Raw genomic sequence first — 27,818 nt, forward strand, 5'->3', positions numbered from 1 at the left:
CTTCGTTTGAAGCATTCCTGTAGTTACTGAGGTTACTAAATAAAATAATGAATTCATTTTAACAATTTAGAGTTCTTACATATTCTATTATTATTATTATAAACAACCTATTCTCTTTTTTTACTTTTTTATTTGAAGTTTTTTGTGTTAGTAGTTAAGTCTAATGTTGGATTCAATTTTCATTATTTTTTTTTTCTTCAAATATTCAACATAGATTCATTTATTTTTGGTTTTACTTTTTTCTATAATTCACTGTGTTCTTAACCCATAGTAGAATATATATACTTCATTTTCAGACATTCTCCACTTTCTCTTTAATGTGATTAATATTTATAGGTAAAAATAAAAATCACTTTTTTTGTATTCAATAAATGTATGTTTAAAAAAAAGGAATCAAGTTTTAGTAAATAGTATTATATCAATCTATTTACATAAATAGAAGTGAAGTGTATCGAGTTTATATAATATTTTTCTTTTTGTTTTTTTATTTTTTTTCTCTCTATGATTTCATGGAAGTCTCTATTTGCATACTAACTGTCTTGAGCCCAGTTTCTCCTAAAACGAGCAAGCGGGTTTTAGTATATATATGTTGAAATAGAATGTTCTATAATAAAATAGATAGAACAATAAGATTTTAGCAGACACTAAATGATAAATTGTTGAGTAATAATTGTTGAGAGGTCATCAAAGGTTGTTGAGTTTGTTTATTAAATATCTTACTGTTCGTAGAGGAAAATGGCTTAATGTTAACATATATAAAGCCAAGGATTTCATCATACATTATTTTTATCTTATTTACAATCTTTGTATATTATTATTTCTATGTTGTATATAGAGAAAGAAAGTGAAGAACTTTATTATAATTTTGTATACTAAATCTGTTTAATATAATATTGAGAATGTTTACTATATATCCAATGAATAAAGGCGCTCATTCTCAACAATATAATGCTCCATTTACAAGTTCTTTCTGTTGAAATAGAATGTTTTATGATAAAATAGATAGAACAATAAGATTTTAGCAGACACTAAACGATAAATTGTTGAGTAATAATTGTTGAGAGGTCACCAAAAGTTGTTGAGTTTATTTATTAAATATCTTACTGTTCGTAGAGGAAAATGGCTGAATATTAACATATATAAAGCCAAGGATTTCATCATACATTATTTTTATCTTATTTACAATCTTTCTATATTATTATTTCTATGTTGTATATAAAGAAAGAAAGTGAAGAACTTTATTATAATTTTGTATACTAAATCTGTTTAATATAATATTGAGAATGTTTACTATATATCCAATGAATAAAGGCGCTCATTCTCAACATGGTAGCTTTCTGTCTGGACACACTAGTGATCCTAGTGCTGTAAATCCCTCCACGGGCGCTGGTATTAAAGCTTTTAACATAAATACCAGTCAAGACGCTTCCACTGCATCCAACATCCCATCCAACCCTCAGTTGGAACATAATTTAAATGCTACAACAGATGTTGACCCATCTTCTAGGGAATCTGGAAACAATGCTTCTCCAGATCAGCAATCTGCTCCATACGGTTCTTCCACGCCGAACAATCCTTCTCAGGCTGGAAAGTCATCCTATCCTGATTCTGGTACTAATGGTCCATCATATGACCATCATATTCCAATAAACGGTTACCAACAACCAACTGGTTTCGCTTATATGCCATTTCCTTATTATGGTCAACTACCGGGATATTATTCTCCCATCAATCCAATCCAACCAATGTTTCCAGGTTCACCTAACCATTCATGTACATATAACAACCCATACATTCCAACTACTTTATTTTACTGCTCTAGTGTTGGTCTATTTAACTCCTGGGTTCATTCCTTAATAAAACATTTGATTGCTTCTGGTCTAAAAGATTTGGTTCCTGATTCACACGATCGTACTGTAAGAGATCCAACGCCAGAAGAATCTCAAGGTTTAATTAATTTATTTTTCACCCTTGTTCCTCAGAGCAGTTATCCCGATTGGGTTCAAGAATGCTTTCACAAGCAAATGCATCCCTATGATGTTATTCGTCAGGCCATGACATACGACATTGAACGCAGTAATGTCAATACCATTATCAACACTATTAGATCTTTAAAATATAATGGTGGCTACCCAGCATTTCAATTTACAAGTTATCTCCATAACTTAATTGATCAATTGAACCCCACGGATCTTCAAACCCACGAGTACCTGCTAAAACAAACAATTCTTGATACGTTAACAGGTACTTACGAATCCATTTCTAAACACTTTTTTAAGAGTGATACCCCATATACTATAAACGACATTTTCTCTTCTATCAAGAGAGAATATCAATACTACCATCAAGCTTCACAAATTTCCGATCCACATTTTTCCCCTAATCCTCCATCTTCTTCAAAAAAACAGTATCCAACAAATCCATCAGTGAATAAACGAGCAAACAACACATCTACTGTGTTGAACACCAAAAATACTACAGTTCCTTCAACAGTTAAGCCAAAAGCCAAATCTACCAAAGCTCGTTCTAAAAAGGTTAGCCAAGTTAAAACCCATTCAAATAGCACCTCTATTCCTCAACAAAATAACCCAGTCGATCCAACCTTACTTAGGCCTATTTCAACTTCACTAAATCCTGCATATTATATGATGCTAGATTCCGGTGCTACGGTTACCCTTGTAAAACATAAAGAGATGTTGCACAATCTTCGTGACTCTCATCCTGAATCTGTTCAAATAACCTCATGCTCCAACACGGATATCCCATACGATCAAGAGGGTGATTTAATTCTAAAAACATTAAATGGCAGCCAAATAAAAATTCATGCCTTTTACACACCCACAATTGATCACACCATTTTATCTACTAGTGATCTCCGTTCTCACCATCTGTTTTTAAACGAGCGTCTCAACACCATTGAAGATGCTAATGGTGATGTTGCAGCAAACATTGACTCCTCAAATGGTTTACATTGGTTATCCAATCATCATATTGTATTTCCATCTACTGCAACTCGTAAATCTGTAAATGCGTTAAAAACTAAATTTCCTTTAGACATGATTCATCGCATTTTAGGTCACGTCAATGTTCAGTCAATCTATACATCCATCAAAAATAAAACCTTCAATAATCTATCTATAGACGAAATTGATTGGTCTAACCTTAACAATTTTCAGTGTCAGGACTGTCTCAAAGGAAAAAGCAGGAAGAGACCACATATTGTTGGTTCACGTCTGCAATACCAGCAGGTGTTCAAACCATTTCAATATATTCATTCTGACCTGTTTGGACCAGTAACTGTGGCTACAAAACCTGAATGGTTTATATCGTTCACTGATGAGGCATCTAAGTTTAAGTGGACTTATTTACTAAAAAGGAAAGATGATGCAACGATCCTACATGTCCTCAAGTCCTTTATTGCGACTATTGAGCGACAATTCAAAACCCCCATATTAAAATTCCAGTTTGACCGGGGAACAGAGTACACCAACTCTGCAGTAAAAACGTTTCTTTCTGAAAACGGTATTCAAATTGTTTATACCGACGCAGGTGATTCCCAAGCTCACGGTGTTGCGGAACGATTAAATTTAACATTATTAAATGATTGTCGTACTATTATGAATAGTGCAAAACTCCCACACCACCTATGGTATTACGCTGTGCAATATGCAACTATAATCCGTAATTCCATATATAACAATTCTATGAGGGATTCACCTCGGTCTAAAGTCGGTTTACTAGGACTTGATACCAAGTCACTGCTACCATTCGGTCAACCGGTCATTATTAACCTCAATAAAACTGCCTCCAAATTACATGTCAGAGGTGAAAAAGGTTTTGCTCTAATACCAGATGCTGAATCTTATGGCTATTTATTTTACCTCCCAACTAAACGTAGGGTGGTATCCTCATCCAATTTTGTTCCAATTAAACATGACGTCGATATTCATGAAAATGAAGAATATGATGATTCTATATTCGACGATCTCATCACAACTTTTATATCAAAATTTGAACATACTACATCTTCAAAGGACGAAATTGAAGCCACACCTTCTGATAATCATAAAGATACAGTTTTATCTACTCTATCCTCATCACCCAAATCATCTTCCCTCGTTAACAAAGATCCACTCTTTGAAGATAAAATTTTAATTCAAAATGATGCTGATGCTGATTTGAATATCACCACCAATACTACTTCCAATTCAAATCCATCTAACAACCACACTACTCATCCCACCTCTTCTGATTTAGAGGAACTAATCACTCCCATCGACATCAATGATCCTAATCAACTACCCTTAACTCTTGTTGAACCTTCATCTCATCCTACTTCTGATGAATCATCACCACTGCCCACTGCTGTCTCTACTGATACTACATCTTCATCTACACCACCATCTAGTAATCGTTCATCAAAACTCACCCCCATTCCTACTGATAATTTCTACGTTGACAATAGTACCTTGGGTGGTACAAGATCTGGTAATCGTCAAAAGAACACCAATGTAGAAACGCCTGAACCTGTCGATGCCAAAGAACGGCAGAAGCGAGACAGGGACGAAAGAACTAAGGCACGTATTGGTAAACGTAGGAAAACTACAAAAACATATGCAGTAAATTACATTGCTGCTACACGCCACACCATAAACCAGGTCAGCAGTGAAGAGAACAACCAGCATGGTCCATTACAATATTTTCAAGCAATCACACACAATAGGGATCCAATTGAAAAAGAAAAATTCCAAGAAGCATATGATAAAGAGATATCTCAGCTGACGAAAATGGGTACCTGGTCGGTAAAAACTATTGAAGCTACAGAAGTAGACAAATCCAAAATTATTAACTCTATGTTTATTTTTAGTGTCAAGCGAGATGGTCATCACAAATGCAGGTTAGTTGCTAGGGGAGACCAACAAAAAGCTTCGACTTATCAACCAGATCTGATGTCAAACACTGTTCACCATTACGCTCTAATGTCCTGTCTATCAATAGCTTTACAAAACAACTATGATATTATACAATTAGATATATCATCTGCTTACTTGTATGCTCCATTGGAAGAAGAACTGTACATTCGTTCTCCACCCCATTTAGGATTACGAAATACAGTACATAGACTAAAGAAATCACTTTACGGTTTGAAACAGTCTGGTGCAAACTGGTATAAGAAGATAACCAATTTTATTATTAATAGTTGTCATATGAATTTTGTACCAGGATGGCCTTGTGTATTTTATAAAAAAATCAATGATTCAATCGTGATATTATGTCTTTTTGTCGATGATATGGTATTATTAACTAATAATCGTCAACTAATAAATGACCTTATTTCTCAACTCCAATCACAGTTCGAAACCAAAGTTGTCAATGACGGTGCTCAAAAGATTAATCAATATGATGTTCTCGGTCTGGAAATAGAATATATTAAAGGATTATCCATGAAAATGGGTATGGCTAAATCTTTAGAAGAAAAACTACCGAATCTACGTGTAGACCTTAACAAAAGTAGAAAAGTCCCAGGAACACCTAATGAAATTATAAGAGAAAGGGAATTTTATCCGACTGAGCAGGAGTACAAGAATAAGGTGAAATGGCTACAAAAAGCAATCGGTTTAGCTTCATATGTCGGTTACAAGTACAGATATGATATATTATATTATGTCAACACGCTAGCTAGACATACTCTATATCCATCAAAACAAGTCATGAGTCTAACCAAACAACTAATTCAGTTTATTTGGTCAACAAGGAACAAACGGCTCATATGGCACAAGACGTCCAACTCCAACATTAACTATTTAACTGCTGTAACTGATGCTGCTTTTGCAAATCAACACGATATGAAATCACAATTTGGAAATATGTATTATCTAAATGGAAATTTGATTGGTGCTAGGTCATCTAAGTCAACAATTACATGCACCTCTTCTACCGAAAGTGAAATTTATTCAATTTGTGAAGCAATTCCAAGATTAAGAAATTTAAATGTTCTAATTCAGGCTATATCAGACAAGGAGGTCAGGTGTTCAATATTAACTGACAGTCAAACTAGTCTCCATCAAATCAAAGTAAGAGACATATCAAAAATCAAGAATAAATTTTATGGTACTAAGGTTTTACGCATTGCTGAAGAAATTGAAAATGATAATATATCAGTGAATTATATTAACACAAGTCAAAACGTTGCTGATATTCTTACAAAACCTTTGAGTGTTAAAATTTTTGCCAAGTTAACTGAGAATTGGATCTACTAAAATTGAATTGATCTATGGGTGGTATGTTGAAATAGAATGTTTTATGATAAAATAGATAGAACAATAAGATTTTAGCAGACACTAAACGATAAATTGTTGAGTAATAATTGTTGAGAGGTCACCAAAAGTTGTTGAGTTTATTTATTAAATATCTTACTGTTCGTAGAGGAAAATGGCTGAATATTAACATATATAAAGCCAAGGATTTCATCATACATTATTTTTATCTTATTTACAATCTTTCTATATTATTATTTCTATGTTGTATATAAAGAAAGAAAGTGAAGAACTTTATTATAATTTTGTATACTAAATCTGTTTAATATAATATTGAGAATGTTTACTATATATCCAATGAATAAAGGCGCTCATTCTCAACACTTTCTATTCAAAAATTTGAAATATCTAATTTTTGAGTTTTATATTTTTTATTATTATTAAGTATTTAAAAAATTGTCAGAGATAATCATTTGTTAAATAATTTATTGATTCTTCACTACTATTTTTGTAGAGTCCGTATTAAAAGAATTTAGTTTTAAAAGTTGTAACGTGCAATATATATATATATATTAAGATAAGTATCCCTTGGACAACAAGCTTTCATATTTTAGAAATATTACTAAACATTACTTGTAATATCTAAAATAAGTGTTTTTTAGTAAATACTAATAAATTTCTAAAAATGATTTTAAGCAACCTCCTATATAAAATTTGTTTTCTCTTCAATTGATAGATACCCAGTACATAGAAAGTTCCATAATTGGAGCAGAATAATAGACAAAAGATTAAAACAATAACTACTACTTTAATTAGTTCTTTTCTCCTTTCATAGCCACTATCTTATTTTCTCAAAAAAAAAATAAAAACTTTCATTTTTATTTGTTTACCATTTTTCATATCTATGGTCAATCAAAATGCAATATTTTCTGTTGAATCAAAATTTCTTTAACAGTAGATAATTCCTAAAAGACTAACTTCCTTCTTCACAGTTTAAATATCTCGAAGAATATTGAAATAATAAAACATCACTTTTTTCTCTCTCTTTCTCTTTGAGATACAACAATACAAAAACCTGCAAGAAAAAAACAATACCCGCATATGCAACTTAAATTCAAAAGGACAATATCCGCCTTTGATCATTATATACGGGCTGTTACTAAGAAAGGATACAAAAAAAAAAGAAAAAAAAATAAATAAAATCTTCATAGTTTTTGTGTGAAAAATTTTGTGTTCTTTTTTTTTCTTTTTTTCGTTTTAGGTAATTCCCGATTTTTCCGTTATATCATCACAAACGAAAAAATCCTCAGACGGCTAAATAAAATAATACTAAATATATCTGATATTTTTAAAATCCTTCAAGATGGTCTATCATCGCAGTGCCTATTAGACAAATAGCACTATTCCACCTACTTTAATTACAACTGACCTAGAGAAAAAAGTTAACATACAATATTATAAGATAAGCAATGACAATACCCAATGTGGTAGCAAACGGAACTGTTAAAAAAGTTAAAAGAAGAAGAAAACCAATTAAATCATGTACGTTTTGTCGTCAAAGAAAATTAAAGTGTGATCAGAGGAAACCTGTTTGTTCTTCATGTAAATCAAGAAATTTGTACGACTGCACTTATCCTGCAATAAGTTCGTTTACACCAGAAAAAATCGCAAATTGTATTGAAATTATTAACCCTTCAAATAATGCTGATGAAAACAATAATAATATATCATCTTTACCATCAAGCTCCATGAATACTAATGAATTACTATCAAAGGTTCAATTTTTGGAACAACAAATTTTTGAAATGAAACATAATTCTATTGATAATCAAATTCTCAAAACAGATGTATCTTCCCCTGTAATGCCAAATGAACAAATAAGAAATGAAAATCAGTCTCCAAATTTAACTATAAATAACAACAATGATAGTACCCATAATATCAATTATAGCAATAATGAAAATATATTCCAAAATTTTGACCAACATTTGCCTAATCCATTAAATGATTATTATTTTTTACAATGTAAAACATCTGGAAGGAGAATTGTCTATGGTCCAACATCTATGAGAACAAGTTTACATAAACATTGGTCAGGATTTGCTCACAAATTTAATCAATTATGGGTCAAAATAAAGTTTGAAAGAAATAAATGGAAAAAATCACGTAACATTTCAAATTTGAATGAATTAAAATACATTGAACAACAAAACGATACCCAATTCAGTTCTTTATTAGAAAGATTATGTCATGATCTACCCCCTTACAATAAATGTCTTGAAATTATAAAGAATTTTTTTGATCCATCATATGACCATTTACGTTTAGTCAATTCAACTTTAGATAGATACAAAGTGGTTAACGATTTTTATACATATTTTGTTCCTGATTCAGAGAATCTTCTACCGAATGGAGATAAGCCAATCAAAAATTTACTTGCAGGTAGCAAGAAAAATTATTACAAAGTCGCTGTCATTATTCAAATCATAACATTACAATATTTTTACCAATCTTGTCCTGAATCAATAGATATATTTTCTTTATATCTACTTGGACAAGTGTCACCGAAAGTATTTTTCATTGAAAGATTACAATTCATGTTATTACGTTGTTATTATCTAAAGACATATGTATCCGATTGTGACAGTTCAAATGCCATCAATATTATTAGCAATATGGTTTCTACTGCCATAACAATGGGGCTAGATAGAGATATCAACACAATTTATAAGGACCAAGAACATGTACTAGGGAACCTTAAATCCATACATAATCTGTGGAAAATGATCGTTTTCTTGGACCTTGAATGCTCGTTCCAAGTTGGCAAACCATTGCTACTTCATGAAATCGATCTAGATTATCTAGATTACAATGATATATTATGTGAAGATCCTCATTCAACTAGAATAATGAGAATGACAAAGATGGGGAGGCAAATATTAAAGTGTCTGAATTCTAAAAAAGGCACACCGAAATTTCAAGCTTTAGTGGAACATATTATAAACTTCATGGAAAAAGAATTACCTCCTATATCGTTTTTTGTGAATGCTGAAAAACTAGCAGAGGTCAGTTTTAGTGATATGAGAGTGGCAAGCTTTTGTTTAGAGTTGATATTATGTTTAAATTCTTTAAACTCCGCTCTTAAAAAAAGTGTAAACATCGAACTTAGAGATAAAGCTATTCACATGTCTTTGATAGCTTTTCACATGTTAGAAGCTGTAACAAATAGATGCTTTCAACTAGATAAAGAGCGATTCTCAGAAATGTTAACACATGTTTCATGGAATCTGACCCCATATTTCTCACAAGCTATTTGGTTTGCTACCGGATTATTACCTAGAGCGTCAACCATTTTCTGTTCTATTCTTTACTATAGATTAACCGTCTTTACAAATAATGATTTCTTATTCTACAATCAAAAGCATACCACTTGGAATCCCAATACTCTAAGAATTGGAAACACAGGAATACCGGTACTGGATGCTTTCGATATATATAGTAAACTCATTGACAAATGGCTATACCCAAATAATCCATTAAAAAAGCAAATAATGGATAATTCGTATTTTTTTATGGTGACTAATACTTTACAATTAACATTTAGAAAAGTATTAATAAAATGTATGGAGTATAGAAAAATTACTGAAGTTACTTGGATTTCTCAATTAAACAATTCAATTCAATCCAATCCAGACACTTGTTTAAATGATTCTAAAACAAAAAATCTGCAGGAGATGCTAGATGAAAACCTAATAAAAAATGAATCTACTGCAAAAGGTGTATGCCCGATTTCCATGATCATGAATTCTCAACAAATTCAAATGAAGACTGACGAAAATAATTGTCCTAAAAACCAAGAATTTTACGGGTCAATAGACAATCATACAGACTTCCCAAAAAAAGATCCAAGAAGGATACGTAACGACTTTACTACATATTCAGGTCCAGTATCACCCAATTACAGCGATGATGGGAAAAGCATAACAAAAAATATTGAAAACGAAAGTAAAAAATTGATTGATGAAAAAGAATCTGCTATGTTACAACAGATAACTGATGAGTTTTGGTCAAATTACAACACAGGTTGGGAAGAATTATTGAAACAAACAGATGTTCACGAATTATTTGACCATTATCTCTAAATAATACATTTATTTACACTTTTAGTAGAAATATTTATCTAAAATATACATAACTACGTTACTAGAAAATTAATTATTCTTCATCTTATTGTTTATAGCACCAAGTCAGCATGATTAAGATTTTATATTTTACACATGAAGGTATTTTGTTTTAAAATGTATGTTTCTATTAGTAAAGCGAATATGTTATTAATGCAGCCACATTCTTACCTATACAGAATAACAAACTACATTCACAGTCTTTTTTTGAACACAGACAATATGAACCAAACTTTTTGATTCTCATCTATAAAGTAGTTAAAAGATTATGTTAAATAACTTTTATATTTTTATATTCTTTGAAATTTTTATAAAATTGTAAATAATGATACCTACTTATGCAACTTTCACGTATAATATTTATGCTTTTCTTTGGGAATTATTTTATTTAGTAAATAATTACTTGTGAAATTTTTGTATTGAATTATTTTTTTTCTTAAGCCCAGTTTGTAGGAAATTCGCAAAATCCAAAATATTTTACTTTAAATGTGACTTTGACATTTCTTTATAAAACAATATTAATTTGACTTGTACAAAAAAAAAAAAAGAAATACATGTTTCATCAAATAAAAAAATATCTTTTCATGATATCTTTTCCTACAATGCTTTCATAGTACAAGAACTTAGACTGATTTAAATATTGACCAAATAATTATTATCTATATTTAGCTAATATGTCATCAGAGTTTAAAAGAAGGAAAACAATTAGATCCTGTTTATTCTGTAGGAAAAGAAAATTGAAATGTGACCAAGAGAAACCCGTTTGTTCAAGCTGTAAAGTTAGAAACCAAACTTGCACGTATGTTGACACTACAAAGTCTACTGATAATTCACCCCTGTTAACTCAACAACCATCACCACCACAACTGCACCATTTGACAAATGAAACACAAGCAATTCCACACGTTACAACCAATATACTTATGAATGAAATTAACAATCTACAGAGACAAGTACAGCAACTGAGCAGTCAGATTAATAGTATTAGTGAAGCTCGAATGAACGTTATCAAAACTACAAGGACTAATATCAAAGAATCAATTAATCCTCTGTACGAATTTACATATTTACAAGTAAAAAATTCAGGGAGTAGAATACTTTACGGACCCACCTCCATGAGAACATATGTTATTAAAGATAAATGGGGTTTTGGTAAAAAATTCCATCAATTAATGATTAAACATAGATCAGAAAAACATGAAGAAAATTATAAAAAAAATAAACTGTCTAATAGAATATTATCTGAACAACTAGCATATTCACCTAATTATGGACAGGATAACTTATTTTTGGAAATATGTAATGATCTCCCAACACACGAAGAGTGCTCCTCCATATTAAATAGATTTTTTGATGACAAAAATGATGACATATATCCAATGAATCATATATTAGACAGACACCATGTTATTGACGATTATTTTTCAAGACATTTTATTGATAACTTCAATAATCTTGGCAGTGACAAATCTCATTTAATATTAGCATCTTCAGAACAAATTGATTACTATAAAATTGCAGTAGTGTTAATGATCTTTTGTATTGCTCATTATAAAAATAATATTCCAAAATCAATACTACAATTTATAACACGAGTTACAGGCTTAGTTGGTTCGAAAATTTATTATATTGAAAGATTGCAATTCTTTGCACTACGTTGTGAATATCAACTATATGTTAATACAGATGGTGATAATTCCAATTTAGTTAATTTGATAAACATTACCTCAGAAATAGCGATCCGAATGGGTTTAAATAGAGATATCAGAAAGCTTTATGCTGGTCAGGAGAATATTGTAGGAACATTAGACTCTTTGGAAAATTTATGGTTGCATATTTTATTTTTGGATTTAGAATCTTCTTTCCATATAGGAAAACCACTGTCTATAGTAGCTGCTTGGTTGAATGAAGATGCTATTGTAGAACATGATTTATATTCTAGTTATAAGATTAAATTAATAAAATTTTTAAAACTTGCAAGGACAATGATGTCTACTATCACAAATCCAACAGGACAACCAAATCTACAAAAATATTGTATTGATTTATTTAATTTTATTAAAAATGAATTACCATCATTACAAATGTTTACAGAGGAAATAAAATTTCAATCTGTTCAATTTAGAGATGTTAGATTATTCTCGATTGCTTTACAGATGTTTCTTTCCTTTGTTTCATTACGGTTTGCAGTTTACAATGAGAGGTCAATACTTTTGAGAGATGTTGGAATACAGTCTTGTCTTATTTTATTAAAAATGAACATTCTCCTTTTGAAGAAGTGTTTTAAGTTAGATGAAGAATATCATCCTAATAGTTTTTCTGAAACAGAAACATCGTTATCACCATATCTTTGTTTAATGTTATATTTAACTAATGGTTTACTTCCTAGAGTAGCATCTGTATTCTGTCCATTATTATACCATAAAATAAGTCGGTTTAATGACGATTCCTTGGCTAAAGACACAGAACATACCAATACAGAATGGGACTTTTCTGTGCTATCTATCACGTCCGAAAGACAACTTTCTTTAATTAAGGCATATGATGTGTATTGCGAACTTATTGCACATATTGCTGACCCAGTAAGTTTCAAATTAAAAAAAATTTTAGAAAGGTCCCATTACATACATGTTGTGTTGGTTATAGAAAAACTTTACAGAACTATCATTCAAAAGACATTAGAATTTCGTAGCCAAGTGGAGTCATCCTGGATTGATAAAGATATCGAACTGGTTCCATTAGCTCATCCCAGAAACTTCAAGAAAAGTACTCCAAAAGAAATCGAGGAGAATAAAGCTCCCTTTACAACAGAAAGCTTTGGCTCTGGAGAAATCCCTAAACTGTCATTGAATCCAATATTAAACAACAACACCGGCAATAATGATAGCAGTAACAGTATTCTATTAAATAACGTTTATCCTAAGCATGATAATGCATCAAATGCAGTCGATGCCATGGAAAGGTATGATAACCCCGATGAATATTTACAAGCCATAACTGATCAGTTTTGGAATGAATTTAATATCGATTGGAGCAATGACTTATGGAATACTGAGGCAATAGATGATATTCTATCATGAAAAAAAAAGTATAAATAACACTTACTATTCTTATTTAGTGGAATGTTATATAATAAAAAGAAAAGAAGAAAAAAAATAAGAAATGATTTTTATATACATATTTAAGTAGTTGTTATTAGTAAATTTATTTATTTATTTAACCATTTATTTATTTGTATGTATGTACATCTTTACAGAAAGCATGTTACTGTGGACTTTGGTAATACTCATCAAACCATGGATGATGCAAAGCTTGCTTTGCACTTAATCTCATATCAGGATTTAGTTGTAATAATCCGTGTAATAGATTAACAACAACATCTTCTACTGGGAAATCACAATGAGCTTGTAAAATCAATTTCAAATCTTTTGGTAGTCTCTTTGGGAAGTTTGAGCTGTATTTGGGTAAAGATACAACAGAAGGCCAAGTTGATTCATTTGGTGTTCCCATAGTTTCAAAAATCAGCTTCAACTGTTCTTCATCGTTACCACCTGGGAACAATGGTTTCCCCGTGATCATTTCTGCTAGAATACAACCACAGGACCAAATATCGATGGATGTAGAGTAAGTACGAGACCCCATTAACACATCTGGTGCTCTATACCATAAGGTGACAACTTCGCTTGAGAAGGTATTTACTGGGATACCAAAGGCACGTGCCAGACCAAAATCACCTATTTTCAGTTGACCCTTTTTATTTATTAGCAGATTTTGTGGTTTTAGATCACGATGCAAGATTTTATTTTCGTGACAAAAAGATAAACCTTCAAACAGTTGCCATTGGAAATATTTGACTAAATGCAATTCAAGACCCTTTGGTTGATTTCCAATGGTTCTTGAGTCCATGTATTTTTTCAAATCATTATCCATATACTCAAAGACTAGAGTTAGTTTGTTTTCTGTGTGGATCACATCATATAAGGCCACAATATTTTCATGTTTCAACTCTTTCATTAAAGAAATCTCTCTGATAGCAGTAGAGGGTGTTCCCTCTTCTGAGTCAAGTTTAACTTCTTTCAAAGCAATATATGCACCAGTAGCCTTATTTAGACCCTTATACACCGTGGCATATGTACCGTTACCTAATTTTTCCAGTTGTTTAAATTGAGATGCAGACATGAAAGATGGATGTAGTTACTATATTATGCTGTATGTGTAGGATTAAAAAGAAGAAAAAAAGAAAAATTAAAGAAAAAGAACAACAACAACAACAGTGAGGCTGTGAATTGGCAACTGAAACACAACTACTAAAACAAATAAGAAACTGCTCTATATTCTTTTCAGATAAATATTGACTATTGATCCTCTTGGATTTTTGCTCCTTTTCTTGCAGACAAATGAAATAGAATTTCACTTTTCAGACCAGTTTCAATCTAACTATTACTTTTTTTTTTTTTTTTTTTCCAGATTTTGATTCAGATTTCGGCTTTCTCTCCTTTTAAAATCAAACATAAAAAAAAAATTTCTCCGCTTCTTTTCTTCGTTGTCATGGAAACTAACACGATTTCCTAAAAGGGTAATACCTGTCTCAAGCAGTAGGAAAGGCGGCTGTTGATGACATAAGCCGTGTGTTTCTCGAGCACAAAGCCATTGGAAGCATTAACCACAAAACTACAAACACAAACAGAAATATATACTGTGTGCGTGCTTATCTGTATATATGTGTATGAAAAGATTTTAGCCTACCTTGTGTCAATGGTGTGGGATCTGATTGGTTTTGATAGTAAACAGCTTGGATCATTATCCTTTGATAAAAATATGGATATATAAAAGTGATAAAGAACAAAAAAAAAACAAATCATAATCAAATATCTCTAAAGCTATTCATTAGATTACACATTCCGTTAATAATTTTCAAACATCAATTATAACCTCGTATATTATATTATATTATATTATATTATGTTACATTATACTTTTTGTAGTCTTTTTACATGAATGTAATCTACACATAGACATGTTCACTCATTTCTATCTGTTCTGTCGTTCTTGCACTTCTAAATTCACAAAATACAAACTCCAAAAAGAAAAAGAAAAAGAAAAAAAACAAAAAGATTAAACAAACGCACATACAAACGACAAAAAAAAATAGTATGGAAATATTGCGAGACTGAAAATTTCAGAAAATTCAATGCTCTTCGAAAGAATTTTACTTATTATTATTGAATTAAAAAAAAAAAAAAGAAATAAAAAGTGTCATGAACGCTATTTTATTATATCTTAGAACACTATGCCATATTTGTATCCTTCTAATTATTTATATTTTTTGTAATCACCATTATCACAGAAGAAAGTTTATCCATCTAGACTTTTGTGTCTTTTCTTCTCCTTCTTCTTCTTATTATTATTACCATTGTTAGATTAAGCAAGGCTAAAGATAAATATGGCAAAAGCAGCAGTGGCAGTGCATAAAAATGATGGTTTCAAATTTTGTGTCAATGAAAAGAGCATTCTTGGAGACTCTTGGGTCCCGATGTACGCGACACCTGAAAAAGTACCCTTTGATAAACTTCATTTTGAAAAAGCTATGCTGAATATTATTAGAGAACCAAATATTAATTCAACCGCTATACTGAGAGCAGATATCTTAACTGAAAAAGAATATGCAGTCTCTTTAGAACATAATTTGATACATTCAACAAGAAATACGTATGAAATAAACGACCCTGATGCCAAAATGATCAAGATCGATGATATGAAGTTACGTGAAGTGCCAATTGAGAAGTCGTTACAGTTAGTAACAAAATATGAAATTGTTAGAAGAATTATTCCAAGAAATCCATATAAGGATGCAATAATGAACCAGACTTGTCTGGTTATGAACAGTATTACGCATGCCGAAACTTCGTTGATCATTTATAAACCTCATCTAGATAAGAAAGATTTATGCCCGTTTTATATACCTCATGTTAATGCTGTGGCCATTCTATTGCACCAGAAGAATCTTTCAGTGCATTATATCCCATTTAAGGACAATGACAATAATGACAATGATAATAATAATAATAATGATAATAATACTTGTAATAATAACATTACAGGAAAGGTAACAGAAAACACAGATAATAATAATAATGGACATAAAGAGCAACAAGCTAGGACTCAGAAAGAACTACTGCTTGATGAATCTGAAAGAGTAGTCAGAACAGCGTATAGGTTGTTACAAACATCTTTCAAACATTCAAAAGGAACTATGCAAGGATATGAAAAAAGAGTCAATCACGATCAAGTCGTAGAAAAAGTAAAATTTCAAGATCGTTACACCAATTTGAAGAAAAAATATTCCAAATTTCTGGTGGAAAATTGGGTAGAATCAACTGATCCAAAGAAACATGTGTTTGAAGATATTGGTATAGCTGCATTTTTAATTGAATTGTGGATCAAAATATATGGTGAAAACTTTAAACAAAAGATACAATTTAGGGACCTTGGTTGTGGAAATGCTGTGCTATGCTATATCTTGATTCAAGAAGGTATAAATGGTATAGGTATTGATGCTAGACAGCGGAAATCATGGAATATTTATCCAAAAGAGGTCAAAAGTTGTTTAAAGGAACAAGTCATAATTCCATCTGTCTTAATAAGACCACATCCGGAGGTAAGGAAGAGAATGCCACATATACAACACAATGGTGGTCTATTTCCTGTCAAAGTTGCACACGAGTATATTGCACCAGCCACTATAATCTATTCAAGTCATGATTTATTAAAGTCACCTCAAGTTAACATTGCAGAGTATCCAAAGGATACATTTATTATTGGAAATCATTCTGATGAATTAACTTGTTGGATCCCGTTACTTGGTTATCCATTTATGGTAATCCCTTGTTGCTCACATAACCTTTCCGGTCAAAGAGTACGTTATCATAGTAATAGTCAAAATAAAAAACAAAATTCAAAAGTCAAAAATAGTACATATGCGGGATTAGTGGATCACGTTGAGTCAATTGCTAAGAAAGTGGGTTGGCAAATTGAAAAGGAAATGTTAAGAATACCAAGCACAAGAAATGCAGCTCTGATTGGATATGAAAACCCCTATCTTGGCAAGTTCCCTACGATGCAAGTTTATGAGACTATTATTGAAGAGGGAGGAGCAGAAGGTTGGATTCAGAATACTATGGCTCTTACCAAAAGAAATCCAAGAGGTCATTAGCAATGTCAAAAAAAAAAAAAACGAAATAAAAAGAAAATCATCCTATTATGAAGTCTCAAGATTGGCAGATAGATGTCTGTAATTAAAGATTAGTTTTTATAACTTATCACTACATATAAATATGATAAATGAATAAGTTGATATATAATTCTATATTAATATAGAGAAAAAGATTTTTCATTCAGGTTTACGTACATAATCTCCTATTTTGCTTTCTATTTTTTTCTTATTTCTCTGTCCAAAAACTAATGTTAGCCATTTTTCACATTTTAGAGATGCTGTTTTTCTTTTCAATTAAAGTGATTTTTCGAAAAAAAAAAAAGAAATAATAAAAGAATTACTGGCATACCCAGAATGTTAGATGTATATACACCTGCAAATGCCTCTCTGCATATGAAAATAAACAAAATCTAAAGACCATTTCATATTTTTCTGCAAACATCTAATACACTTATATCATAACAAAATTGTATGTTATTATTTACTCTTCGTTAATCCTAATTAATAATGTTTCGTCGAACCTTTCTGGCTCCTGTGAGAAGATTTACTTTAAATAAACGACGATTTCTATATCATGATTTGCAATGGAATCTAGTACGATATAACTCATTTGTAAGTTCTAATAAAATTAAAAACTCGACTTTAAATACCATATTTAATGATAAAAGTTGGGCACTTCAAAATCATTTAATCAAGGCTTTTGACAAAAAAAGCTCCATTATTATGGATCAAGCAGGTGAGATTATTCAAAAAAACGTTATACCAATCTTTAAAAGATATCCTGAATTAAAAAGTAGGTTACAAATATCACTGGAACGTGTGTACAATGACGAAATTATATCTAAACATGACACAGAGTTGCAACTGAAGAATATTGCCTGGGCTAAATTGAAGAAACACATCTTTAATCAACTTACCAATTATCAACTTTCCAACACATCGTTACGCAAATACAACGACTATCTATTTGATTATAACTCATTAGAATGTATCTATTCCAATATTGTAAAGAATTTAGTTGAAGTGGATTATGTTGATATTTTGATCTGGAATAAATTAATAGGTAAAAATGTCGAAATAATTACTACACAAGATAAATATGATTACCTAATATCTCAGTGTTACAAATATATTTATCAACAACAAACTATACCATTTAATTTACAACTGGATGATACTGATACATTAGACACTGTAGATATTTCAAATCCTGCACAATGGTTCAATGAAACAAGAAAGATGAAACGCCATATTATTATGCATTTAGGTCCAACAAACTCTGGTAAGACTTTTCGTGCATTACAAAGATTGAAACAGGCTAAAAAAGGTTATTATGGAGGACCTTTGCGTCTATTAGCACGTGAAGTGCATGACAAATTTCGTAATGAGGGGATCCGATGTAATCTATTAACTGGTGAAGAGATTATAGAAGATTTAAATTCGATGGGTAATAAAGCTGGGATCACATCTGGTACCATTGAAATGATTCCATTAAACACCAAATTTGATGTTGTGGTTATTGATGAGATTCAGATGATGGCTGATCCAGATCGAGGTTGGGCATGGACCAATGCATTGCTAGGTGTTCAAGCTAGAGAAGTTCATGTTTGTGGTGAACCAAGTACATACAATATTTTGAAAAAGATAGTGAAGATGACGGGGGACAAATTAATATTAAATGAGTATGATAGATTAGGCAAACTAAATGTTGAAAAGAAATCGTTAGCACATAACTATAAAAAATTGCGTAAAGGCGATTGTCTTGTTGCATTTTCGAAAAAGAAAATTCTTGATTTAAAATTGGATATTGAAAAAAGGACAAATTTTAAAGTCGCTGTTATATATGGTAGTTTACCACCTGAGACCCGAGTACAACAAGCCAATTTATTCAACAGTGGGGAATATGATATTCTAGTAGCATCTGATGCTATTGGAATGGGATTGAACCTTAGTATAGATAGAATCATTTTTACGACTAGTAAGAAATTTAATGGATCAGAGATGATTCAATTGAGTGATTCGCAGATAAAACAAATTGGTGGACGTGCTGGTAGATTTAAATCAAACTCCAACACACAAACCACGAAAAAATCTCCAAGCGATGGCTGCAGAAATCGAGATTCAGATAATAAGTCTGTTGGATACATCACTGCTATGGATGGAAAAACATTGGAAGTTATAAGATCTGGTATTGAAGCTCCAGTAAAAAATTTAAACAAAGTGGTCATTTGGCCCATAGATGAAATATGTTCCCAATTGATGATACGATATCCACCAGGAACGAAAGTGAGTTTCTTATTACGTACATTGGCAAAACAATTAGAACAAGATGAAAGTAGTATATTTGAATTATCTGATTTAAGTAATAAACTGTCAGCAATATCGATGTTTGAACATATGAATGACATATCCTTTTTTGATAAATTGAGACTGAGCACAGCACCAGTCAAGGATACTGCCCTAGTGAAAAAGGCGTTTATTGGTTTTTGTGACACTATTGCACGAGGGGAGACTCGTGGATTATTATCATACAAGATTCCTTTCCATTACTTATCTTATAAATACATTCCTGATGAATCTGTAAGTCTTGAAAAATATGAGTCATTATACAATATTATAATGCTATTCTTCTGGTTAAGTAATAGATATCCTGAATATTTTGTTGACTTAGAATCAGCAAGAGATTTAAAACTTTTTTGTGAATTAATTATATTTGAGAAGTTGGATCGTTTGAAACGTAATCCATATCTGCTGAAGTTCCGTTAAGGAAACGATAGGTATTCCCATGTATCGCATTTACGTAGTTTAATCTTTTATATAATTTATATATCTGTAAATAATCTAGTAGCAAGCATTAGTAAATAAGAACTCTTTATATCCGTGTTGTAGTAACATTCCGCCGACCACTACGCAAAAAGCCGTCTTTACCAGTTTCACGGTTTTTTCGGCTTGCATTTTTTTTTATTGTCGTACCGCACACTTTTTTGTTTTAAAGATCAAGTCATAAACGAAGACTGCGATTTTCGGTCTTTAATCTCGAGGACAAAAGTGAAAAAAAAGTTTTGTAACTTATCCATTTTGGAACAGTAAGAATCAACATTTTAAGAAACTTTTTAAACACATATATAAATTTAAAACTATAAAAAGGTGCCCTAACATCATATTCCTCTTTATATTTTTTTTATTTTTTTTTTAAGACTCTTTATTATCATTACTAACACTCTTAGATCACTGTTAGATTAAAGTTATCAATCTGTAACACTATCTAGTGTCAAGGTGTCATTAATAACAATACTATAGAAACAAAAAACAAAACAAAATGGTTGATCCAGTTTATATTGTTGCCGCTACTAGAACGCCATTAGGCTCCTTCCAAGGTTCTTTATCCTCTCTTTCTGCTACCGAATTAGGCTCTATTGCATTAAAAGGTGCTTTAGAAAGAGTTCCACAGCTGGATCCAAAAAAAGATTTTGATGAAATTTATTTTGGTAATGTCATGTCCGCCAATTTGGGTCAAGCTCCTGCTAGACAAGTTGCTTTAAATGCTGGTATTGGTAATCACATTGTCGATGCCACCATTAACAAGGTTTGTGCTTCTGGTATGAAGGCTGTTATCTTAGGTGCTCAATCTATCCTGTGTGGTAATGCTGATGTTGTTATTGCAGGTGGTTGTGAATCCATGTCTAACGTTCCATACTATGTGCCAGCTGCCAGAAGTGGTGCTAAATTTGGCGACGCTAAGTTAGTCGATGGTTTACAAAGAGATGGTCTTTGTGATGCCTATGACAATTTAGCGATGGGTGTTCATGGTGAAAAGTGTGCTAAAGATTGGGAAATTGACCGTGAACAACAAGATAAATTTGCCATTGAATCATATCAAAAAGCTCAAAAGTCTCAAGCTGAAGGTAAATTTAAAGCAGAAATTATCCCAGTTACCATTAAAGGTAGATATGGTAAAAAAGATATAATAGTGGACCAAGATGAAGAACCAGCTAGATTGAACATTGACAAGTTGAAGAATGCTAGAACTGTCTTCCAAAAAGAAAATGGTACTTTAACTGCGGCTAACTCTTCTCCAATTAATGATGGTGCTGCTGTGTTAATTCTTGTTTCTGCTAAAAAACTTCATGAATTGAATTTGAAACCATTAGGTGTCATCAAGGGTTGGGGTGAAGCTGCCCATGATCCAAAGGATTTCACTTGGGCTCCATCCTTAGCTGTTCCAAAGGCTCTTGCACACAGTAACGTCACTTTGAATGATATAGATTACTTCGAATTTAATGAAGCCTTCTCTGTCGTTGGTATTGCCAACCCAAAGATCTTAGAATTAAATGAATTACATAAGGTTAACGTTTATGGTGGTGCTGTGGCATTAGGTCATCCATTAGGTTGTTCTGGTGCTAGAATCATAGTCACTTTATTATCTATATTGAATCAAGAAAGGGGTAAGCTTGGTGTTGCTGCTATCTGTAACGGTGGTGGTGGTGCTTCTTCCATTGTTATTGAAAGAGTGTAAATATCTTGCTTCTTGTTTATTTTTTTTTTATGTTTCTTCTTTCTTTCTTTGTTTAAAAAATTTATATTCTTCTCATCATTAATTGTTACCATTCCTATCATTGTTTTTATATTGCGATTAGATTGGTAGCTTATTGATAAATAATTAAATAAACAGGCTTATACTGAATATATACATATAGACACACCTATAAATAAAAATAAAAATAAATATAAATATATGTTTGTTATGAAGAAAGTGTAAGGACTATTGCAAGAAGTATAATAAAGTATGGATATTATATATATATATATATATATATATAAACAATTACAAATTATATAGTGGTAAATTCTAAACTAATAAATAGATTAGTCAGAATTATTCTCAATAATCTTGTTCTTCTTATCCTCTAGACAGAACCCATTAGATAGAATATGAATATTAATGCTGATAATTACCTCTAGTCTTATCTCTCAATAATCATAGGTCTCTTAAATAAACATCTCAGTAACTTGCCATCAATATTAATCTGAAGATCGCTTGTCCATTCAAATACACTTACAGCTTTGAACACAGAGTTTTAACTGTCTCAAACCCTGCACCTTGACATTTGGCATTACCCATGGATTATGTATTTCAAGATTTCCAATTAGGATTTCTTACAGAAAATGATTGTCTCGAATTTGTCGCAGATATTGTTATTAAAGAAATTTTTTTTATAAATAATCAGTTAATTGACTTTTTTAGTTGTTACTATTTCATTGAACTAAAAATAAAATAAAATAAAAAGGAATTAAATAAAAACAAGATAATTATGTGAATACACCATTCAAAATATGTTTTATTACTAATTAGTACCAATATTTTTTGGTTTGTAACACTTTTCAAAAAGAAAAAAAAGTAATAATATGTCTTGAGGATCCAAAACTTAACCATTATAACATCGTTTATTTGAAAAAAAAAAAAAAAAGAAAACTAATATTTTTATAATTAAATACATTTGATTTTTTAAAACATTATTCTGATTCATATAATACATTAATCCTGAAGGAATATAAATAATCATTACTATCAGCAGGATTATCAAGATTGTTCTTATGTTTACTATTAAAATAAAAAAAATAGTTAATACAGCTTTGATATAATGTTATTTCAATTGTGATATCAATAATATTCTTTTAGTTAGTGTTAAAAATCTTTTTTTTATTTTAACTAAAAATATGCCGAACCAAAGATTAGTCTATTAGTCTAACTTCACATAATGAATCATTTAGTGCAAATAATATAGTTTCTTTTTCAAACTCAAAAAAGATATATTGTCTCCTGTCTAATTTAATTCAATACTTTTCGTTTTCAGTAGAAATAACGATGATATATTTGGAAATGGTAAGATTATTCTCAAGACAACAAGATTCTTAAAAAAACAAAACAAAAAAATTCAATTATTTCACTTACAATAGAATATTTCTTGGACAGTAACAATGTTAGAATAGTTATGTAACTCTAAATATAATATTATTTCTTAACAATAAAGTAATCTATTTCAAACGCACTTATATCACTAGATTCTTAGAATCAGTCACATTATTCCCCAGTAGGCAATGAACATATTACGGAATGAAAGAAAACAAAGAAAAAAAACCAAAGTTTTCAAGATTGCAAGTAAGTAGTTTTTCCGAAAAGATCAACAACGGAACAATTGTTTTAAACAATGCGACAACGTTTGACACAACCCATTATCTATCGCGCATATTTCTTAATAATATTATTGTTCAGCATTTTTATTCCACTCTTTGTTTTTTCGTTCTTTTCTAATTCGTTCGAGATTAAATTATTTCCGGATTAATTCTTGATCATTTTCCCTTAGACCAATACAATAAAAAAACCTATTCTTTTGTTAGGGTTAGTAAAATATTAATATGAATTGTTATAGAAACCCTAACTCTATGAAATCGAAACAGTGGAAAAAACAACAACAAGAGGAAAAAAAAAGAAGTGGGACGTAGTGAAAATAAGATAGAAAAATAATTTTCATTTTGATCTTTAACAATTATTGAAATATATAAGATAAGGAGAGGTATCTCTCACTCCCACAATGAAAATATTTACTATCATTTTTGCACAGTTATCATTCAGAACAACAATTCTTTCCTTTTTTCTAAATAAATATTTATTTTGCTTCACAATAATCGTCTATGTCTAGTATAATATCGCAAGACATTACTTCTGAGATTGAATTACCTTCACAAAAAGATGATTTGTCTCAAAGAGATCTAATACTACTTAATGCATATGAAAGTGCCCCATGGAATGAAAGTGATATTTCTGATAAATCGATAACTACTGTAGATAGGGACCTTTTTTTCCAGATATTAATGGTAGAGAATATATCCAAGTCTAAACAATCCCAACTGGATGACATTAATACAAAACTTGACCCAAAAACACAACGTGTTGATCGATTAAACGCAAGCAAAGTAAATTTGAAACGTCAGAAACCAGAGTTTATTTCACAGATTGATTTGGACAGGGAGGATTCCTCTTCTTTATCCTCCTCTAATAATACTTTAACTAGTAACGAAAAAGATATGTTTAGATTCACCATACAAGGGAGAAATGGCTTAGTGTTTTTTGCAATTAACACATTTCAAATAAAGTGGTGGAATTGTGCTTTAGGAGCCAAGATAATTATCAAAAAGGGTACAGTTTTTAATAAAAATATGTTTATTCTTTGTAATAATACGAATGTAGTATTTCTTGGTGGCATTAATAGAATTTGGAATGAAAACAGAACTTTAAAATTGAAGGACTACCTAACTGCAAAGTTAAATAGAGATAGAACCAATGCTACTACAACTTCGACTTTACGAAAAAGGAAAACATCGAATATTACATAGAATGAAAAAAAAAAAAGTTCAATGACTCGTATAAAGCCATCAAATTCACATTATATTTTGATAATTCTATGTAACTAATTTTTATCAAACTGTATATAAATTTTATCAATTATATAAATATTCTTGTCTTTCAATTCAATAAGATTTCCCATAACTCATCAGGTTCTATAAAATCATGATGAACTATTGACACTAAACAATAGTCTGAATGTACTTGTCTTAAAAATTTATTCGGTGGTGTATTACGTGGGAATAACTTTGCCCATTCAGACCATATACTAAATGCTTCATCTCTCCAAGCTTTAAACGATTCTTCCTCAATTCTTGTGGTCTGAATCACTGGACTGTTAGGGAAAATTCCCCAAGTAACAATATTTGAGCTATTTGGATCCAAATTTGTTTCAAAATTTCCCTGAGAATCGCCTGCATAATAACTGACAATACGACGTCCATAATGTTTTAATTTAGGTTTCAACACAGTTTCCCACAGTTGTTTATAAACAAACATTTCTACAAATGCTTTTTGATAAACTCTACCATTTTTAGGACCCCAACCAAAGATCTTATCTGAACTTAACGATCCATTAGTCGCAGGTTGTGATGCTAACGTCAAATAACCTCTTTCATTTAATTGAATTAATTCTTCCTGGATAAATGCTGTCTCTGCAGATAAACCTTGATCGTACCATGGAATTGCATCAATTGATCCTTCTAAATGTCTAATAAAAATATTTTTTAAATCTAATATATTAGTTGGTTGACCCCAAAGTTCTAATGCTTTCTTCTTACTAACTTTGATTGAAGGACCATAACCATCAATTTCACCATATGCAGGAGAACGTGAATCACCGAAACGACCATTTGGAAATTCGTCCCATGTAGCATGGCGACCTAATGTGCCTTTACCCTTGGAGATAGATATTAAAAATTTTTTAGTCGGTATTTTTTCCGTTATGTGAGGTTCATCTTGTTTATGAATATATACACGATTTCTAATCAATTCCACAGATATTACACTTGATCTTCTTCTTCTTTTCCTGAAATCTCCAGATAAGGAAATATTACTTTCTATATCATCCATTGATATAATATCTGCATCATCTTCTGTTATAAGATTATTTTCATCAAGGCTTTTAATAGTGGCCCTATCGTCGTAATTACTGAAATTTTTTACATTATTATCATTACTATCGTTATCACATAATATTGTATAATTATTATCATCAGCACCAATACCATCCGTTTCATTTTCTTCCAAAATATATGATAAGGTTGGTGATTGAGATACAATTTGTGCAATTGCTTTTTCTAAATTTAATGTATAAAAGTGAAAACATCTGACTCGACCCTGCGTTCTCTTATATATTTCTTCTATGATTTCTATCAAAATATCAACACCAATGGATTTCACAGAGTCATCATCATATTGTATTTCAGGGGGGAATCGATCAAGTATCTTTGCTGGGATCGTTGCATGGGATAATTTTGCAGCTCTATTAAATAAATGAAAGGAATTTATTGGCATTAGACCAGGAAATAATGGTATGTCCTTAGATACCTGTTGTCTAAACATCATTTCAAATTCAAGAAACTTATCAACGTCGTAAAATAATTGTGTTATGACAAAATCTGCACCTGCATCAATCTTTTGTTTTAAATATGCTAAATCTCTGATAGGATCTTGATCATATTCACCAGAGCTATCAAAATGCCCTTCAGGGTAACCTGCTACACCTATACAAAATTCATTTCCATATTTATATTTAATATACTTAACTAAATCTGAAGCATAAATAAAACTTGTTGGTACTTCTAAAGATCCTGGAACATCTTCATCCATTGTATTATTATTTGCATCATGTAGTAGGTCATTTCGATTATCATTACTAATATTATCATCTAAATCTATAGGTGGATCACCTCTCAGCGCAAGTATGTTTCTAATTCCTGCCTTTCGACATTCTTCCAAAGCTTTATCAATAAGTTCAGGTTCCATATTAGTACAAGTCAAGTGCATACACACAGGTATATTGCTATAATTTTTAGAGATTTCGGAAGCTAGCTCAATAGTTTTTGTAGCTGTGGTACCTCCTGCGCCCCATGTCACTGTTATAAAACTTGGATCCATGATACTCATTCTGCGGATACGCTCTAATAGAATATTCTTACCTGATTCTGTTTTTGGCGGAAAAAATTCCAATGAAATAGAAGGGTCAGTCCTACTGTTATAATACTCTATAATCGACATTTCTTTTTATTTGTTCTCTTCTCTTTTTATACTATTATTTACGTTTACTTCACTTTGTAATTTTGATAGAATATGAAACCAAAGAAAAAAAAACCTAGCTCCAATAATTTTCCATACACTAAATCAATTGATCTTTTCTTTACTATCCAGGAAAACTCTGAATTATAATAATAATACGAATTTACAACTTTAACGCATTTACTATCGATGATGCCAATACTGCTTTAACTAGGTTTGTTATACATTTTACTTATTTATTTTTCTTTGGAATGAAAAAATTTTTAAATGAAGAATAAAAAATGAAACTTTTCACTGTTTTACCTAAAGAGGGAAACATATCTAAAAGATGAAATGAACTTTGATTTTAGCTTGTCAAAGTAAATTTCGATACTTTTCAAGGTTAAAATGAAGGGTATTCTAGATTTTGTGGTTGGAAGTATCAGGTCGTAAACATAATTTTAACCAATATGGTTTAGACTACTGACAAAGTATAACTGGAAGAAAACTCTTTGGTTTTTCTTTTT

At 30.9% G+C, this 27,818-nt stretch overlaps 9 protein-coding genes across 9 annotated transcripts; 7 read left to right on the forward strand and 2 right to left on the reverse strand.

Moving 5' to 3' along the window:
* Positions 1-1,283: 1,283 nt before the first annotated feature.
* PWA37_000892 (uncharacterized protein) lies at positions 1,284-6,260 on the forward strand (the record flags this gene model as incomplete). Its single annotated transcript, XM_064857545.1, has 1 exon — positions 1,284-6,260. One exon carries the CDS (start codon positions 1,284-1,286, stop codon positions 6,258-6,260), a length of 4,977 nt encoding a protein of 1,658 aa, XP_064715383.1.
* A 1,466-nt stretch (positions 6,261-7,726) lies between these two features.
* Positions 7,727-10,399, forward strand: YRM1 (Yrm1p; the record flags this gene model as incomplete). The annotated part of the gene is made up of 1 exon (XM_064857546.1): positions 7,727-10,399. One exon carries the CDS (start codon positions 7,727-7,729, stop codon positions 10,397-10,399), a length of 2,673 nt encoding a protein of 890 aa, XP_064715384.1.
* A 713-nt stretch (positions 10,400-11,112) lies between these two features.
* On the forward strand, positions 11,113-13,518 carry PWA37_000894 (uncharacterized protein; the record flags this gene model as incomplete). The annotated part of the gene is made up of 1 exon (XM_064857547.1): positions 11,113-13,518. The coding sequence occupies one exon, from the start codon at positions 11,113-11,115 to the stop codon at positions 13,516-13,518; it is 2,406 nt and encodes an 801-aa protein (XP_064715385.1).
* A 184-nt stretch (positions 13,519-13,702) lies between these two features.
* On the reverse strand, positions 13,703-14,617 carry PHO85 (cyclin-dependent serine/threonine-protein kinase PHO85; the record flags this gene model as incomplete). Its single annotated transcript, XM_064857548.1, has 1 exon — positions 13,703-14,617. The coding sequence occupies one exon, from the start codon at positions 14,615-14,617 to the stop codon at positions 13,703-13,705; it is 915 nt and encodes a 304-aa protein (XP_064715386.1).
* Positions 14,618-15,881: 1,264 nt separating this feature from the next.
* Positions 15,882-17,651, forward strand: TRM44 (tRNA (uracil) methyltransferase; the record flags this gene model as incomplete). Its single annotated transcript, XM_064857549.1, has 1 exon — positions 15,882-17,651. One exon carries the CDS (start codon positions 15,882-15,884, stop codon positions 17,649-17,651), a length of 1,770 nt encoding a protein of 589 aa, XP_064715387.1.
* A 507-nt stretch (positions 17,652-18,158) lies between these two features.
* On the forward strand, positions 18,159-20,417 carry SUV3 (ATP-dependent RNA helicase SUV3; the record flags this gene model as incomplete). Its single annotated transcript, XM_064857550.1, has 1 exon — positions 18,159-20,417. The coding sequence occupies one exon, from the start codon at positions 18,159-18,161 to the stop codon at positions 20,415-20,417; it is 2,259 nt and encodes a 752-aa protein (XP_064715388.1).
* Positions 20,418-20,970: 553 nt separating this feature from the next.
* ERG10 (acetyl-CoA C-acetyltransferase) lies at positions 20,971-22,167 on the forward strand (the record flags this gene model as incomplete). Its single annotated transcript, XM_064857551.1, has 1 exon — positions 20,971-22,167. The coding sequence occupies one exon, from the start codon at positions 20,971-20,973 to the stop codon at positions 22,165-22,167; it is 1,197 nt and encodes a 398-aa protein (XP_064715389.1).
* A 2,177-nt stretch (positions 22,168-24,344) lies between these two features.
* RMI1 (Rmi1p) lies at positions 24,345-25,046 on the forward strand (the record flags this gene model as incomplete). Its single annotated transcript, XM_064857552.1, has 1 exon — positions 24,345-25,046. The coding sequence occupies one exon, from the start codon at positions 24,345-24,347 to the stop codon at positions 25,044-25,046; it is 702 nt and encodes a 233-aa protein (XP_064715390.1).
* A 130-nt stretch (positions 25,047-25,176) lies between these two features.
* Positions 25,177-27,294, reverse strand: MET12 (methylenetetrahydrofolate reductase (NAD(P)H) MET12; the record flags this gene model as incomplete). The annotated part of the gene is made up of 1 exon (XM_064857553.1): positions 25,177-27,294. One exon carries the CDS (start codon positions 27,292-27,294, stop codon positions 25,177-25,179), a length of 2,118 nt encoding a protein of 705 aa, XP_064715391.1.
* Between the last annotated feature and the right edge of the window lie 524 nt (positions 27,295-27,818).

The sequence above is a fragment of the Arxiozyma heterogenica genome (assembly GCF_036370985.1).
Source record: "Arxiozyma heterogenica strain weizmannii chromosome Unknown scaffold_15, whole genome shotgun sequence".
NCBI lineage: Eukaryota > Fungi > Ascomycota > Saccharomycetes > Saccharomycetales > Saccharomycetaceae > Arxiozyma > Arxiozyma heterogenica.